At 36.1% G+C, this 17,725-nt stretch overlaps 1 protein-coding gene across 1 annotated transcript in view; it reads left to right on the top strand.

Moving 5' to 3' along the window:
• Window positions 1-17,725, top strand: part of LOC106460700 (neprilysin-11-like) — a 101,614-nt gene that overhangs the window by 81,399 nt on the left and 2,490 nt on the right. Inside the window, exons 17-19 of the mRNA XM_022387475.1 lie at window positions 3,388-3,453; window positions 6,371-6,469; window positions 17,088-17,164. Coding sequence (XP_022243183.1) covers window positions 3,388-3,453; window positions 6,371-6,469; window positions 17,088-17,164 — 242 coding nt within the window. The remainder of the gene's footprint in view (window positions 1-3,387; window positions 3,454-6,370; window positions 6,470-17,087; window positions 17,165-17,725) is intronic.

The following is a 17,725-nucleotide window of genomic DNA, read 5'->3' as shown; positions in this document are numbered from 1 at the left end:
GTCGCACGTTGTGCATGTAGTTCAATTGTTGTGAATTAACGTCACAATACTCGAACCTTCTGTAGTTTTCTCGTTGCCTTAAGTGAGTATTGTTACACCATAGCATCTCGTAGTTTGTAGAAAGTTTTAGGCCTCAGTTGGGCAATGTATAATATATCGGCGACCAAGTGAGCGCAAGTTAAGTAAGTACAAGTTGAGCTAGTGAAAGTGAAGTTAGACTGCATGATTGTTAATTTAACCGTAATAAGCGATATTTTAAAATGAATTTCACAGTTTAATAGAGATAAGGAGAATACTTTGTCTTGAAGAGGGTGTTCAAAAGTAATTGATTGGTTGGTTGGTTGGTTTTAATTAAGCACAAAGCTACACAATGAGTTATCTGTGCTCTATCCACCACGGGTATCGAAACCCGGATTCTAGCGTTGTAAGTGCGCAGACATACCACTGTGCCACTGGGGGGTCTAAAGTAATTGAACCCGTCTGTGTGGACTTTGGCGAAAAGGAGACAATTATTTAAAGTTCTTGATACAGTTGTGGTTACCCACGGGGTAACATAAGCGAATTTATCGCAGATTGTGTCGTAAGAAACAGAGTAAAGAAAAATAATTCGTTTTGTCAATTAGATTCTAAAGTAACTGAACCAGCCTGTGTGGATTTTTGACAAGAAAAAGAGAAGTATTTAGAGTTTTAGATACAACTGTGATATCCTACAGTGTAAAGAATTTTTGTATATACGTTTGACTTGTTTTGAATATATTGTTTTAAAACAAGCGGATTGTGTGCTGTCCGTTTATTGTTCGAATTTATCGCCAACAAATCACGGACACCTACTGTAAAGAATCCGGCTCCATAAAATCTGACATTGATATTAATATTCGTTATTTATATAGAATATTACGTTTATGATGTAAGTATATATATATATATTAGTTTATAGTTAATATCTAATATTGTCGTTTTGAACCGTCTTGTTTGAAAATTAATAAAATACTTTGATTTTAATAATTTATTGAGTTTCTTTCAAAATGATTCGTTTGTTACAGAGTTTTCACGCAAACCTATATAGAATTCTATCTGTGTACAGACGTTCCTAATTTTGAACTGACTGACTAGAAGGAATGCAATTAATCAACAGCACGTAACCACAAACTCAAACTATTGAGTTACACTTGTCTTTAGCACACAAAAGTCCTAAAGTACGGAGCGTGTTTTAGTGGCAACAAGTAGCGAACTGTGATTATAAATCTGAGGACGCTAACCACCAGACCACACGTGGCTCCTTTCAGAAGAGACCTGATATATATGTATGTATTTGTATATATATATATGTATATATTTTTTTTCTGACAAACCTCACTCCTTGATCTGATTAGAAACGTATATAGCCCCCAGTGGCACAGCGGTATGTCTGCGGACTTACAACGCTAGAAACCGGGTTTTGATACCCGTGGTGGGCAGAGCACAGATAGCCCTTGTGTAGCTTTGTGCATAATTAAAAAAAAAAAAGAAACGTATAAAGCATCAGTAATTTTTCTTGTGAAAAAATGAGACATAAAAAGAATGGTTTACATGAAAGAAGAAGAAAAAACTTAAATAGTATTTCACGCGTTTTATTAAATTAAAAGATATTAGGTTTTATTCTGATACAAAATATTAAGTTATACAATTGTTTTATTTTAATGGAAGATATGCCATTATCGCCGTTACAATCGACAAGGCCTGGTACAGTCAGGTGGTTAGGATGCTCGATTCGTAATCTGAGGGTCTGGGGTTCGAATCCCCGTCCTATAAAACTTGCTCGAACCTTTTAGCCGTGGTGACGTTATAATGTAACGGGTGGTGATGACTATCTGGCTTCCGTAGGGACGATTAGCGCAGATAACCCTCGTGTAGCTATGCGCGAAATTCAAAACAAACACTTGACAATTTAGGGATAACAGTATATCTACCGCTTGACTTATATAGTGATACAAGACAACGCGCAATCCAGTTTAGTATAGAAATCAGTGACCACACCACATAGAATTTCCAAAAACCATTTAAAATCTCGTCATGCAGGAAAAACATAGGTTTCGGATACAGACACCTTCAAAACTTTGTCTTCGTGACGGGAAAATATTTTAGCGTGCATGAATGACTAGAGGGAAGGCAGCTAGTCATCACCACCCACCGCCAACTCTTGGGCTACTCTTTTACCAACGAATAGTGGGATTGACCGTCACATTATAACGCCCCCATGGCTGAAAGGGCGAGCATGTTTGGTTGGACGGGGATTCGAACTCGCGACCCTCAGATTGCAAGTCGAGCGCCTTATCCACCTGGCCATGCCGGGCAACTTTAAAGTAAGTGGGCCCACAGTTAAATTTATGAAAACATTTGATAGACTTTTTTTATTTGTTCAACTCCAAAAATCCATTGGCTAAAATTTACAAGAGTCCAGTTACAATGAATTATTTTTAAAATATTTTCTGGTAGAAATATAAACTTATAATTTTCCTTTAATAGACATCAACGGACAAAGAATGTATGCATAGAGGAAATTGCAGTCCACAGCAGAGTCCACAGCCAGTCAATAATGCATTAGGCCTCAAGTCACAGATTTTCAATTTTACCTTTGACGAAATTAAAAGAAAACTGTAACATAACCACTAATCAGTTGTTCTACTGTATAATACTAAATAATAGATTAAGCTTAATGCTAAGTTAATTTAGGTTACTATATGGTAAGTTAACAAGGACTTAAATATTCCATAAATATAATACAGCTCTTAACAGTTTTGTGCTATTTTCTTATTAATATTTACATTGTGTTTGTACACTGTACTTTCTATTTTACCGCAGACTTTTATAAGCTTATACCGAAATCTGTCACTTTATTATTAATGATATAGCAAACCACAATAGAATATTGTCATTTACTGTGCTCTATATTATTGCAATTTCAATTCTACATACAAAAAAACAAGTAATTTTGCAATTCATGTAGCCATTTCCTTTTCATGATTACTATAAAACCTAAACACAAACAAACAACATATAAGTAAATTAAAATGTACATGGTGAAGTGACAAGAAATACCATAAAAACTGAGATCACCAAAACTGAAATAATGAAATCATTACAAACCATAACTTGAATATCCTTGTTACACTGCTAAATTAGGGACAGATAGCCCTCGTGTACCTTTGCGCGAAATTCCAAAACAAACGAACAAAACTTTCTTCAGTACTGTAATTTAGTCTTTTGATGTTTATTATTATTATACAAGAATAGAAACAAGTTTGTTTTTAATTAATTAAATTGTAGGATGATATAACTTCTTTAATGATGTGTAAAACGCTTTGTGTTTCTATTACTAATATAAATATTTATGTTGTTATTAATTAGGTCAACGGAACAAACACATTAGCTGAAAATATTGCTGATAATGGTGGTGTACGACAAGCTTTAAAAGTATGTATATTTGTACCGTTTTTAAATATAAATCTGTTTGTCAAATCTTTAGTTTTATAATAAGCAAGATTAAGTCATGCTCATAAACCGAATACCCCAAATTAACATTTTGTTTTTTGTCTTTCTTAATAATGCAATATCATAATTTTACTATACATTTTTGTGTAGATTTCGTTGATTAACTAAATAACCCATTATCATTTTGTTGTAAACTATATTTCAATGTTTTATTTAGACATTTGCTAAATGGTGCTCGTTAATGTGATGACGTCAAGATCTTGAAAATTAAGAATCGAGGAACTTCTTTGACTATGTAGAAATAAGAGTAGGATATGAGTAATCATTTATTGATTAAATTAGCTCAGTGTCAGAAAAGTTATTCAATGTTAGTAGTGTGAGTTATCGCGCCTATTCTAATATTCAGTAAATATGTGAGTTATGTGTTTGCTTATTGATCTAAGCTCGGTAATTTGGGTCTATATAAGTTTTGGAGTTTCTGTTGTATTTAAAACTAGGTCAACATGTGAATGTAGCTGTAGCAAAGGTTTAATGAAGAAATAAATTAACTCATTATTTTTACCAAATAATCCAAAAGAACTAGCCCAAGGATAAAAATATTACTCAAACTCTTTAATCCCCCCCCCCCCCGAAGATTTGCTTTTATTCCAAAAAGTGTACAGTTAGTGCAGTTATAATATGTAGGCATACCATATGTTTTCTACCTGCTTTTATTACTATAGGAATATTTAAAAATTTTCATTTATCTAGTTTTTTTTACAGTTTTAGCATAAATAAGTGGTCCAGAAAAGTATTGAAGTTGCCTTGTTCTAATTGCTTTGTTTCTTTGTTCTGTATAGAAGATAATATCTACTCTGCTAGAGGAGATGTTGTGGTCTACTTTGCTTAAGTGTTAGAAGGGTCAATGACTGTAATGTACTTTGCTGGCCGAGTAGATGATGTCTGTATGTTACAGCCAGCAAATGCTGTGAGAGAAAAACACTCACATGGTGATGCTCTCACAAGAAAAAGAGTATGAGATTTATTTTAAAGTCTAAATAATTATTCGTCTGATCATGACTAGTTCGCTAGAGATTCATCTTAAAAGATGGAGAGCTGGCAGTCTACTCAATGCTCCTGTAAAAACGAGTGACTTATTGTCTGCACAAGCACATATGCTGCATTCTCTTTTTGTTTAGATATAATAGAGACTGTTTTATTTTATTTAGAATTTGCCCATTCTCATCATTTCACACACTAGGAATTTTAGTCAAGTTTTCGAATATGAATTAATCCATACATTTCCTAGTAGATCCTGTTGTTATTAGCAGATATATTTGGTACTTGTGTGGAAGTCAGTTTTACCTAAAAATACCATAGCGTGCTCTCACTTTGTTTTTTCAGAAGTCACTAAAACATAATGTATAAATATTACTGTAAGGAGAATTATTACCATTGATATTACTCTAGTATATTGATTAAATTTCTCATTGATGCACCTGCACGTCCTTTCTTTGTTTATACAGTTTAAAATTAATATAGAAATTCCCCATAGACAGCCCTCAAACCATTTCTGCATATTTAATAGACTAACACATGTATCATTACATGTAATAAATCAGGTAGGCGTCAGTCGATGTAAGTGTAACAAATTTACTCTGGTAACATTTTAGAAAAAAATTCGACAAAATCTTGACAAAAAGAATAAAATATAAAGGACGAATCCAAATAGAATGAAAATTAATACCGAAAACCAGTATCATACTTATAACCCTAAAATCGTGAGTCGATCGTCCAGAAATTGCCGTGTTGCTGTGGCAACTTCAAACAAAAGAACATCGATTACTAGACCAATTTCATATAAAAATTTTGAATACGTTTAGGGTCTGAGCTCTTGCTTTGACAAATGCAATGGAACTCTGAAAATGTTGTGGTGTTGATGAAAAGCCTTCCCAAAGCAAGGCTATTTCTGATCAGGGCTATTCCGTCTTAAACTTGATTTGCACTATAAGAATATTTTTAACAATTTTGTGATATCTAGAACACATTGTACACTTAGAAGAAACAATTTTAAATGTTCTTCGCCTACTTATTATTACTTTAGTTGATTGAAGCCTGATCAATCATATCTAAATTTGTCAACCACTGAACGATCCAAGACAATAAAACTGGTTACATTGAGAAGAATATAGTATCTTATTTTTACCATTTCTTATGCTCCGCAACTTTTGTCGTCTGTTGATTGGATTCTAAAATTTTTGGACGACCTCTTTCTGATCGCTTCAACTTCAATGGGAACCCCATAATGGCTGCGGCCACAAATTTTACATTTAATTCAAAAATCAAATCTACAAACTTTGTACTCGCAATTGAGACTACCACAAACATAACTTAAAGATATTTTACAGTGTATATTGACTATTTTGGCACTTAAAACAGGTCCTCTGTAGGAAAGTTACTTTTCAAGAGACAAACGACCTTCACCTAAATCTTCACACAAACAGAGGGAAGAAAGCATTCTCAAATGAGAATTTCTTTGCAAGAGGGGAGTACAAAAGTTGTATTCCTTCAAAAGCTCTAATACTAAATTATCGTTGAAAGGCGGTTAATACTTTTTTATAACTTGCTGTTGCAGAGGGATTAATATGACCAAAACATCAATTTATGTATGTACGACCAACTCCAGATTTTAGGGTTAAAATATATTAAGTAACAATATACTGTGATGGTAAGTTGAAAATGTTATTATGATTCCTACAATGTAGAATAAATTGATGCCTATCTAAATATTATATCAAAAAATTAATTTAATCTTTGAGTGATGCCATTAAGTTATTCCTTTGAATACGTAGCTTTGAAAAAATTATATATTAAGTTTTCTTTAACTATTCAACAACCTATTAAACTCTTAACGTTTCAGGCCTACAGAAGATGGGTAGGGGAAAACAACCAGGAAACATTGTTACCAAACCTGACAGGATTTACTCAAGAACAACTTTTTTTTCTTTCATATGGCTCGGTAAGATACGTTTCTGTTATACAAAACGTTAACTTTAATAAGCATTTAAATTTTGGCATTAAATATCATCAGTTCAAGCATTGTAGGCAGAGCAGTGGAATGAAATTAAAATATTTTGAAGTTATTTTATTTGATAAACATACTGTTTTAAGCTATATTTTCAATGTTTTAATTTAGATGATAGCTAGAGGGTCCTTCATTAAGATCGAATATACGAGTTAATATTATACCATGAATTGGACATGGCACGAAAAGGGTATTTTAATTTAAACTGTGGACAATGGGCAAAATTTAACATACTGTGGGTAATGCAACAATGTAACAAGGATTATTACCTAGGATTCAGTAACAGTGCAAACAAAATAACAATTCCTGAGAGGGAGGAAGAGGTAAACACTGAACTTGACCCTCCCTGGTCCAAAACATGTACCGAATCCCGATGAAGAAGAAGAGGGTGTTTAGATAAGGATATGTTATTTATAAACATGAGTAATCGGCGAAGTTTTTATTAAGAAGGTATTGATAATTCAAAGAAGTATCCAGTTTGTGAATGGTCTATTAAAGTTAGTCAGTAAGAGTTAATGCGTTTGTAAGCTAATTAGTAGGGCAGTAGTTTTCAATCAAGGAAATTTCTGTTAAAGTTATTAATGTACTAGCTGGAGTACCCGTCCCCTGGACGGAAGTTATGTAATATTATGATTAATGAAAGGTTACCTTAGGCATGAAAAGTTACTTCCCTTATATGTAATTGTAAAAAACGCAAAAATACCCCAAAAAACTGCAAAACATAAATGTGAAACCAAAAACTTGCATGTATCTCTGCATAGACCCAACAAACCTTCATGTCAAATTGGTCCATGAAATAAAAATTTATATCCATCTCCCCATGGATCCAACAAACCTTCATGCCAGATTTAGTGTATATCCATCCACAGGAGGTGAGGTAGTGGTAAAAAACGTCCATAAAAACTGCAAAACTGAACATGTGTATGTGTATGTATGGACCTAATGAACGTCCATACCAATTTTGGTGAAGATCCATCCACACCCTGCAAAGCAGTTACATGGAGATACAACAGACATTACTATTATACTTATATAGATTAGGCTACAATAATTTTCAAACTCAAAGCGTAAGTCAAAAAGTTTGTTTCTGAACTTCGGCCTACAACTTGTGTCAAAGTCAACATAGCCTGTAACGAACACTATTGAAGAAATATATTAACTAGTTATCTTTATGTGGACTGGGCTTGGTATTATTTTCATCAATCAAAAAATAACCAATCCAACCATAGAGCAAATTACAACTATAATGTGCAAAATATAAGAATATCACTGTCATTAATTTAGTAAAAAGTAAAGTTGATTGTGTAATAACTTGTTCATATATTTAATACACTGAATTTTGGATAAGGTTAACTTTCCTATAAACTAATGCTTCTGTTTGGAAAATACATGCCAACTGTAGCAAGTCATCATTAAATCTGTATTGGAGTATGCACTGAAGCATTGACTTGAAAATTTTGTCCTATAAAATGATGTCATAATATCTTTGATTTTTGCGGGCATTTCAGAGCCTTTGGATTTAAGGGTTGATGGCGCCTGTCTGCACATATCCCTGTCGTCGTTGGCTTCTTGACTTTTCTCGGCTCCTACAGGAGATCATATTTGCACTCTCATTTGAGTGTCTCGACATCCGCCCCTCGGTTCATTGGTACCCTCGAACAGATTCTGCCCATATCCATGAGGTTCCTCTGCTCGAATGGAATACCACCAGTGGCAGCAATGACTACCATATGCCTCTGGGGTCTGTTTGTTTTAGAAATTTGGATTTTATATATTGGGCTCATTCCCAACATATCATCCTACTAATTTACCATGTTCCAGGGGTTATGAATTTGGTGACAGATCAACTGTCTCGACCCTACCGAATTCTCCTGAAAGAATGGATGTTTTATTGGGGGGTATTCTGTTGGATTTGTTCTTGGTCGGGACATCAATGATTGATGCATTTGTTACTCATTGGATCACTCAACTACTGGCATGTTGGTCTCTGAGACCTCACCCTTGGGCATTGGCAATAGATGCATTCAGTCAGGATTGGACTGGATTGCATCTGTATGCCTACTCACCTATTTGTCTGTTACCCCGAGTCCTAGCAATGATTTATTCAACCCATGGTCGTGTTCTGTTGGTAACACCTGACTGGCAGGCTAACCCATGGTTTCTACTTCCACAGTACCTTTAGGAGTGCCCACCTCTTCCACTTGCTCTTTGACCATCTCTGTTAAGGCAGCCACGATCCGACATCTTATGTCCATCCAACCTGAAGCTCAAGCTTCATGTGTGGAGGATATGCAGTTCTTTGCACAATGTCGGAGTTTAACTTCTAAGGTTGCCACGTACTTATTTCAGTCACTGCATCGTCCAATGATGGGCATTTATCAATGGAAGTGGCACACATATCAACAATAGTGTATTGCAAGGAGGTTGAACCCACTTCATAAAGATGTGCCAACTATAGTTTGGTTTTTACTTGGCTCTTTGATAAGGGTTTTGCATCTTTCACAAGCGTCCTATATAAGGTGGCCTAATCAGTTACCTTTTGATACACAAAAAGATGGAAATTCTCAGGCCTCCTCAAGTTGCTTTGGGTCCTTTATCCCAAACGATCATTTCAGTTACCTAACTGAGATATAAAGGTGGTGTTACATGCTCTTTCTCGACATCCATTTGAGACCTTAGCCTCATGTACCATGTATCACCTTTCCCTTAAGGTTTATTTTTTGTTACTGCTGGCCTGCGGGTGTCACTGGTCGGAGTTGTTTGTGCTGCATATGCAAAGGACTTGTTATCATTCTACCTATGTCCATTTATACCGAGACAGGTCCTTCTTACCTAAGACACTGGCAGCCAAGATAGGGGATAAATCCTTTTCACTGATTCATCTGACTGCTATTTCTCACCTCTTAACCAATCGGATCCTGATAGTTTGTTGTGTTCAGTGATGGCCTTGAAGTGTTATGTTGCACACACTAAGGCTTTTAGAGATGCTAGACAACTGCATTTTATTTATTGTGACCCTTCAGTTTTCCGGGATTTACCCCACTTACCTTGATGGGTGAGTACGGAAATTGATCCATATTGCTTATTCTGGGCTCTCTTTAAAGGCAAAGAGACTTCTGCGAGTCACGTCTCATTGGATTCGTCTCATTTCTATGCCCTTAGCAGCCTGGTTGAATTGCCTGCTGGAGGACATTGTGTGGGCTGGTATGTGGACTCCCCTCCAATCCTTTTTAATTTACATCATTTGCATGATCTGGCAGTTTCTTCCTCTGGGTTTTTTACTACACTGTAGCTATCCACTAGATTATAAAGAGGGAGGAGGATTTTCATTACTAATCTCGTCTTCTTTTTTTTCTTCTAGGGTCCCTTACCTGATTTTCACAGGATCCCACTCTGTGGTGAGTGTTACCCAGTCAGGTGTGCTTTTATCAAACCAAATCTGCACTAGCAAGCACTAACACAATATATTTTATCTAGGTTGCAACAGACTCTGTAGAAATGAGGTGTTTCTACAGGCAGACGGGGTGGTATTACTGTACTATGCTGGATCACCACACATGGACTATCATAAGTAAATAATAAAGAGATTCTGCCCATTCCTGCAATCGGTGGATTGCATAAATCAGGGTTGGTATTATTTAAAATACCTAGGGAATTTGTTTGACCTATTGCACTGTTTCCATGGCAGCATTGTTCCTCAGGGCTCCCCAATGCACATTACCCCCCCCCCCCATATTATACTAGTGGGGCCGTTACCATTCCCAGTTTCCAGTCACAGGCAAATTTGGGGCCCTCCTACCCAGAATCCTGGATATTGTTTCCCAGATGTTGGTAGGAGTGGCACCAGCCTATACAAGAGCCTACTTGTAATACTGGTTCGAATTAGATGCTCAGCTATTCAGTTGGGTTGAGCATGGCCCTTCTTTTTTTATCAATAATGGTTCAGTATATTGTTCATGGAAGAAGGTCCATTGTTTCCTCGTAATTCCGAACACAGAGTGGTAACATCCTGGGTCCATGGTTGAGCACAGTTTGTTCCATGTCCTCCCCATAATTCAGGGGTCAAGTGGAATTTACTTTACCCACATGGTTGGGGAGTGAGGATGAGTGATTGTTCATAATTCCAGACTGGATGAGTTATTTCCTCAGGTTGATTATGGCATACAGGATCCCATCATTCCGAGTTTGTGGTGTTGCCTTTTTGACTTCTTCAGGTTGAGGAGAGATTTGCCCAATTCAGTGTTGCTTACCTTCTCATCATGATCGCAGTGGCTCGGAAAACATCACTCTATAGCTGTAGGTTAGGATCCAATCACAAATATATCTATCGTGGTGCAAATGCCATAGCCACCAATGTGGGATTTAAGGGCCATGGCCCTATAATTCCAACCCCGAACAGTGGAACCTCAGCTACCTGGTTGGGGCCTGGCCAATGGTGATGACATATCACATCAAATTCCACCTGCAGTGCTTGATTTAGGTTCCAGGGGAAGAGCATACCTGTTCTGGATGTAGTGTGATTCCCCCATTAGGGTGCTAGTCTTCTATGCAGACGTGTTCTGTATGGAGGTGGAGGTAACCATGTTTTAGAAGTTTACATTTTCTTACATCGAAAATGTATTTCCAATAATACTTACCTATTATATTAAAGTTTTTCTTCATTACACATTCAAGCCGTCTCCAACCATTATTAATACTTACCTCTGGTCACACTCTCCCACCTTTCCTCCCCACTAAGAGCTGGTGTTAGAGACTGTGGATTGGGTCATTCTCGAAAAAGTGACAATATTATCTGAAGGAGGTGCTTATATACAGTACTAAAATAGAGTACACATTGACGTAGATGGAGATTGTCAGGAGACAGATATTGCCTAGGGCAATTAAGTGGGGAACAAAAGACTGGAGCAAGCGAGAAAACATCAGACAAATGCTTAGATGAGCAAAGGAAAATAAACAATAGTAGTCGAGTAATAGCTGTTGGGTGAGAGGAGGTATTATTGGAAATATATTTTTGATTTAAGAGAATGTTAACTTCTTTTTTCCCTATTTACCCTATAAACTATCCTATCCACATACTTTGTCAAAGAAACACCTACAACTATAACCTCCTCAAGTTTATCATTCATATCCTTCTCCGTCCTTTTTGTTTTACTTCCATCCAATAGTTCCTCATCTGCAGAATCCAAGGACTGAAATCTGTTGCTGAAAAGAACATGCTCAATACAATTAAATCCACTACTTTTAGCCCTAATAATACTGTTTCTAACTTCCCGAAAATCATTGTTAGCTGACGTATTCCTTGCATGTAAAAATTTAAGTTCCTCTTGAAATCCTGCTGCAATTTCCCACAGTTTACACTTCTCTTTATTTATTGTTTCTACTTTAATTAGGATAGCCTCGAACCTGCGAACTAAAAACAAATTGCACATCGTTACTGCAAGCTTCCTAAAAATACATTCCAGTCCCAAATAAACCCCACTCATTGCACCATCACACCTTACAAACTGAGAATGGTTAACTCCTACACTAGTCTTAACACTTGTATGTGTAGCCTAGGAACAAATACTCAACACTAAATACCAGTAGTCTATTGGCAACGCTGTTAAACCTAACATTTGAGAATTAAAGATATTATAGCATTTTATTACTATTTTGGCTTCACACTAAAGTAATTAAGTTTATCTTTAATTATATAAAAGTGACAAATAACTAGTCTTTGCTTTAGTTGATATTTATGTAATAATACAATGTATTTAGTCTGATTTATAAGCTACCTGTCAGTCTAAGACTATAAGAAAGGTAACTAGTCAATGTCATCCTCTACCAACTCTTGGGGTGTTCTAATCAAATAGTGGGATTTAATCATCACTTTATTACACACTTACGGTCGCAAAATATGGAGGGCAATTTTTTTTTTACACTAACAGCGGAAAATCCACTGTTCCAGTCAGTATACTAACTACTGAGCCATGCTCAGCTCTTTTTATAGGAATTTTTTGTTATGGTAATTGTGTTTTACAGATTGCAGTCTGTTTGACAACCATAAAAAAGTGCTTAACAGTTCATGTTGATCTTAAAAACAAACATACAGTTTCTAATTCATTATACAACTAAGTATGTCAGACAAAACACAAAAAGGGACACATCTAAAGTATAAATGAAAAGAACTTGATGTGATCTTCTTTGAGTAGTGTGCTAAGGAACATTTTAAGATCGTGTTTATCTTTATTATCTCAAAACATCATGAACATATAAGCAAATAACATTTTCTACTTGTTTTGAGGAAATGCTTCTACCAACTGCATCTGAGTACCATCTCAGTCAGGTTTGTTTAACAGCAAACCCTTCAAATATCTATAAATCTAACCTGAAAGATGTGAATGAAAATAACAAAGCTTTAAATTTTTCCCATAATACATTATGTGTAGAAGTTATTAGAATTACAGTATGGCAATAATACATTTGATGGCATGCTGCAGGATTTGATGAAGTGATATTAATATATTATAAACAAAGTGTCTATGGTTTAAATCACAGAAGATCACCTATAAAATTTCAGTATAATTATTTTTTTACTGAATGTTTAGCTGAAAATTAACATTTTCCTAAACTTAAAATGTATTTCCAATAGGCACTTACCTCTTCTCGACTTATACTGCACTCTAATGCGCAAATTGTCGCTCGCCACCTACCCTCACGTGAGACATCTGTATGCTATTATGAAAATGTCATGCAGCAGCCCTCCACCAAAAGGCGTGCAACACAACTCCTATCGTTATTAGTGCCCTCTCTCCCATGCAGCCCGTAATCACTTTGAGATTGGGCAGTACATAAAAAACCTACAACGGAAGTGGGGAGGTCAGGTGGGAGGAGGTATGTATCTATGGGAAATGCATTTTCAGTGTAGGAAAATGTTAAATTCTAATACAATATCTTATCTCTTTTCACAAATAGCTAGAATCCCACATTGAGTTGGTGGAGGGTCTGGTTATAAGATGAAACCCCTTTAGAAGCACCCAAAGGAAGATCATTGGGTGAGCGAATAAACAGAAGGCAACACACCTGTAGGAGATTCATCATTTCTGAGTTAGGTATACTCTTTCCCCCATGTGAAAATTGTGTAGCAATAAGGGTAGAAACAATGGACCACCCCAGTTTAATCATGTGTACACACCCAACATGACCATCATCATATCTGCTTGGAACTGACATCTGGGGGACAGTAGAAAGGTGGACAGCAAAGTGGGGTGCATCTCCGGTTCATCACCAAGCAGCATTGGGAATATATTGCCCAGTACACAGTAGGAGGAGGGTACTCAGCCACACACGTGTGAAATTAAGGGACCCCAGGTGTAGAGTGGCTAGGGTACATTGGACTGTAAATGGGACATTAGCCTCAACCAACACCAGGCAAACTGTGATAGTGATATCGGGACCACATTAGGAAAAAGAGTCCTCCACCTTTTACCTCTGATACAGGAACTGGTAGGAAAGATGAGCCTCTGTACCAAGGATCCACATCATCATATGTGCAAATCCAACACAACCATCATCATATTCGCTGGGAATGGACATCCAGGGGATGATAAGGTGGACAGCAAAGTGTGGGGGTGCATCTCCAGGCAGTTGTGAATGTATTATCCAGTCTGTGGTAGAAGGCAGTTACCCAGCCACACACATGTCCAGCTCCAACCATCATCATATCTGCTGGGAACTGACATCCGAGGGCCAATAGGAAAAAGGGTGACTCAGGCAGAGGGGTGAATTGAATGTTGGTGGAATGCATCCTCCAACACCTGATGACATCTGGAATTGTACATCAGCTTCACAATAGGGTGAGTGTCGATGCCATCTACACCAGCAGAATACCACAGGCTGTCAAAATACACATTCTTATGTTCAGGCATACCCTCACCTGGTAATAGAGGATAATCATCCTGCAACTCAGAAGACTGCAAAAAGGTAGCCAACTCCCTCAGAATATACCTGTTACTTCCTCAATAGAAAAAGTATGCCCTGACGCCATTTGAAGCTCCAAATGCAAGTTAAAAAAAAAGATTTGAAAAACACAGAAAAAAATATATGGTTGTGGTAACACTCGAAACATGAGCGAAAAAATTAATGAACTAGTAAATGAAAAACGAAGACAAGGAATTAATCTACTCTAATTCGAAAAAGAAACAATCAGCAGGAGAGCACGAGCTAAAACACGCGCTATCAGTAGGACAATAGGAGTTGTGTCTCACTCCTGTTGGTGGAGGGTTACTGCACGATAGCATGCAGATGCCTCATGTGAGGGTAGTAGGGAGTATTAAGGCTAATGGCAAGCGAAAATTTGCTCATAAAGAGGGCAGTATAAGCCGAGAAAAGATATTTGAGAGAAGAGGTAAGATATCGTATCGGAACTAGTACTTCACAGGTTAAATTGCATAGCTAGAATATATAACTTTTTCTGTGGTACAAACTTCAGTTTATATAGTAGACTCTGGTCTGGAGTTGGCATTCTCATACAGAAGATTTGCTGTCATGGTGTGCCATGTCTTCCTTTGATATGCCATTCTGATGCATCCTGCGTGGTCGAGTTGTATCCATTCACATATGTCTTTCATCCAATTCCTTCTTGGTCTCTTTCCATTGATCTTGCCCTCCAATAATGTTCTCTGACCACATGACCATAATATCTACACTTTCGTTGTTTTAACGTATTAAGTAACGTTCTTCTAGCTTTAATCCTTCTAAGTACCTCTTCATTGGTCACTCTTTCTTTGTAAGATATTCTCAGCATTTTTCTGAATATCCACATTTCAAATGCATTTATCTTCTCCTTCATATTCTTGTTGATTGTTCACGTTTCACCAGCATATATAAAAGAAGACAGTACATAGCATCTAGCTAGTCTCTTCTGCCGTGATGATTTGACCTAGATATGCGAATCTCATCACCTGTTCCAGATAGACTCCATCGACTGTGATGTTTATCCATTCTATGTCTTGATGTTATCTGCTTACTATCATCGTCTTCGTCTTTTTGGTGTTATTTCGAGTTCAAATTCTGTGTTTCTTATCTTAACCTCATCTACAATCTGTTGTAGTCCTTCTGCTATCAAAGCAGTGTCGTCTGCATATCTGAGATTTGTAACATTCACTCCACCAATGCTTACTCCAGGTAACTTATCAGTCTTTGAAAATGTCCTCTGTATACGGGTTAAAAAGTTTTGGTGAGATTATAAACCCCTTTCTTACTCCTCTTTTTAATATGAAATTCTTCTGATTCATTATCATCCAACTTGATTGATGCTGTCTGCTGCCAGTATAGATTTTGAATGAGCCTCTCGTCCTTATCATCTATATTGATCTTATCAATAACTTCCATTAGCTTCGGGTGGTATACTCTGTCAAATGCCTTTTTATAGTGAATAAAACATTATTAATAAATAAATATCTGTCAAGTATTGTCCTGATATTGAATATTCTTTCTCTTGTGCCTTTGCCTGGTCTAAATCCTGACTGTGTTTTACCGATGTTGTCCTCTATAACTTTGTCGTTTCGCCTCATGATGATCTTAAGTATGGTTTTAATAAAGTTTCTCATAAGGCTGATAGTCCTATGCTCAGAGCACTCCATTGCTTTTGGTTTCTTAGTTATTTTAATAACGAGAGAGTGCTTCAGATCGTATGGTAGGTGTCCACTGTTGTAAATTCGATTGCACAGATTTGTAACAATCTTAATACCATCTTCATTAAGTGCTTTTAGATATTCAGCAACAGTCTCATCCTTTCCTGGTGCGTTCCCATTCTTTAGATTCTTGATTACCCACTTAATCTCTGACTCTACTGATGTTATTACCCAACTCATACATTATGGTCTGTTGATATCATTATACAGTTCAGAAATGTACTCCTTCCAACGATTAGCAACTTCTTTCCTTTCAAACCCGATGATGCCATCTTTGTCTTTGATACAAGCACCGTCTGCTTTCCTTCTGTCTGTGAGTTCTTTCACTTTCATCTTGAAATATCTTTTTAGTTATTTTATTTCATCAAACTATTTTTGTACCATATTTCTTTTGCCTCTTTGCTGTTATTTTATTTTCTATGAGTTCATACTCTGGCGTGTTTTTCTTCTCCCTTCTCTTGTCCATCATTTCACGTATGGCATCTGTCATCCATCTTTTCTCCTTAGTAGACTACTGCTCCTTTTAATAATTGTTTTCAACCACAGCTAGTATGAGCAATTAGTGTTTGTTTTTAAAATTAAGTAAGTGCTGATTTTTAACGTTCAAACAAGTTAACTTTCAATGCCAAAACTAATAAATATTTACATTTATTTTTAATTTGTGCTACTAGGTATAAATAAACATTGTGTGCATAACCCTAATTTTATGAGAAGATCAGGCTAGAATTCCTTTAACAACTTATATAATGTTAAATTATTATGTTTGTCTTAATACATTTTTACAGTTGTTAAAGTTCCTATACGTTTTCTTTCTTCTGTAACAAGGTTTCATAGATACGTGTGCATGTTAAGTCTAATAAGAAAGTTTTTATCAACAGATATGGTGTGCAAAGTATGAGAACGTGGATATTTTACAATTATCAAGAATAAGCAATTATGCACTAGCTCAATACAGGTGAGTCAGATGATTCAAATTATTCTTTTTACATTATTTAAACAGAATATATCAGACTATTTTTTAGCAAGGATAAATCAATATGATTAAAACACGAATTTCAACATCAGTATGAATCAAAAAATATTTCTGGTGCATAGAATTCTTGTCCTAAGAACATATTAAAATCAATACTGCTTGACTCACCATTGCCTTCTTTAGAGTAATGTAGGTAGATAACACTACCTTACTCATCATCACTTTCTTTAGAGTAGTGTAAGTATATAACACTACTTGACTCATCATCACTTTCTTTAGAGTAGTGTAAGTAGACAACATTACTCATTATGTTCTAAGGATTAGTGTATATAGAGAAACTACTTGACTCATCATGTTCTATAGAGTAATGTATATGAACTGCTTGATTCGTCATCATGTTCTACAGATTAATTTACATAGATAACGCTGGAGTAGTGTATATAGAGAAACTGCTTGACTCATCACGTTCTACAGATTAATTTACATAGATAACACTGGAGTAGTGTATATAGAGAAACTGCTTGATTCATCATGTTCTACAGA

This window comes from Limulus polyphemus, unplaced genomic scaffold (assembly GCF_000517525.1).
Source record: "Limulus polyphemus unplaced genomic scaffold, Limulus_polyphemus-2.1.2 Scaffold818, whole genome shotgun sequence".
NCBI lineage: Eukaryota > Metazoa > Arthropoda > Merostomata > Xiphosura > Limulidae > Limulus > Limulus polyphemus.
This window is presented reverse-complemented; position numbering and strand designations above follow the sequence as displayed.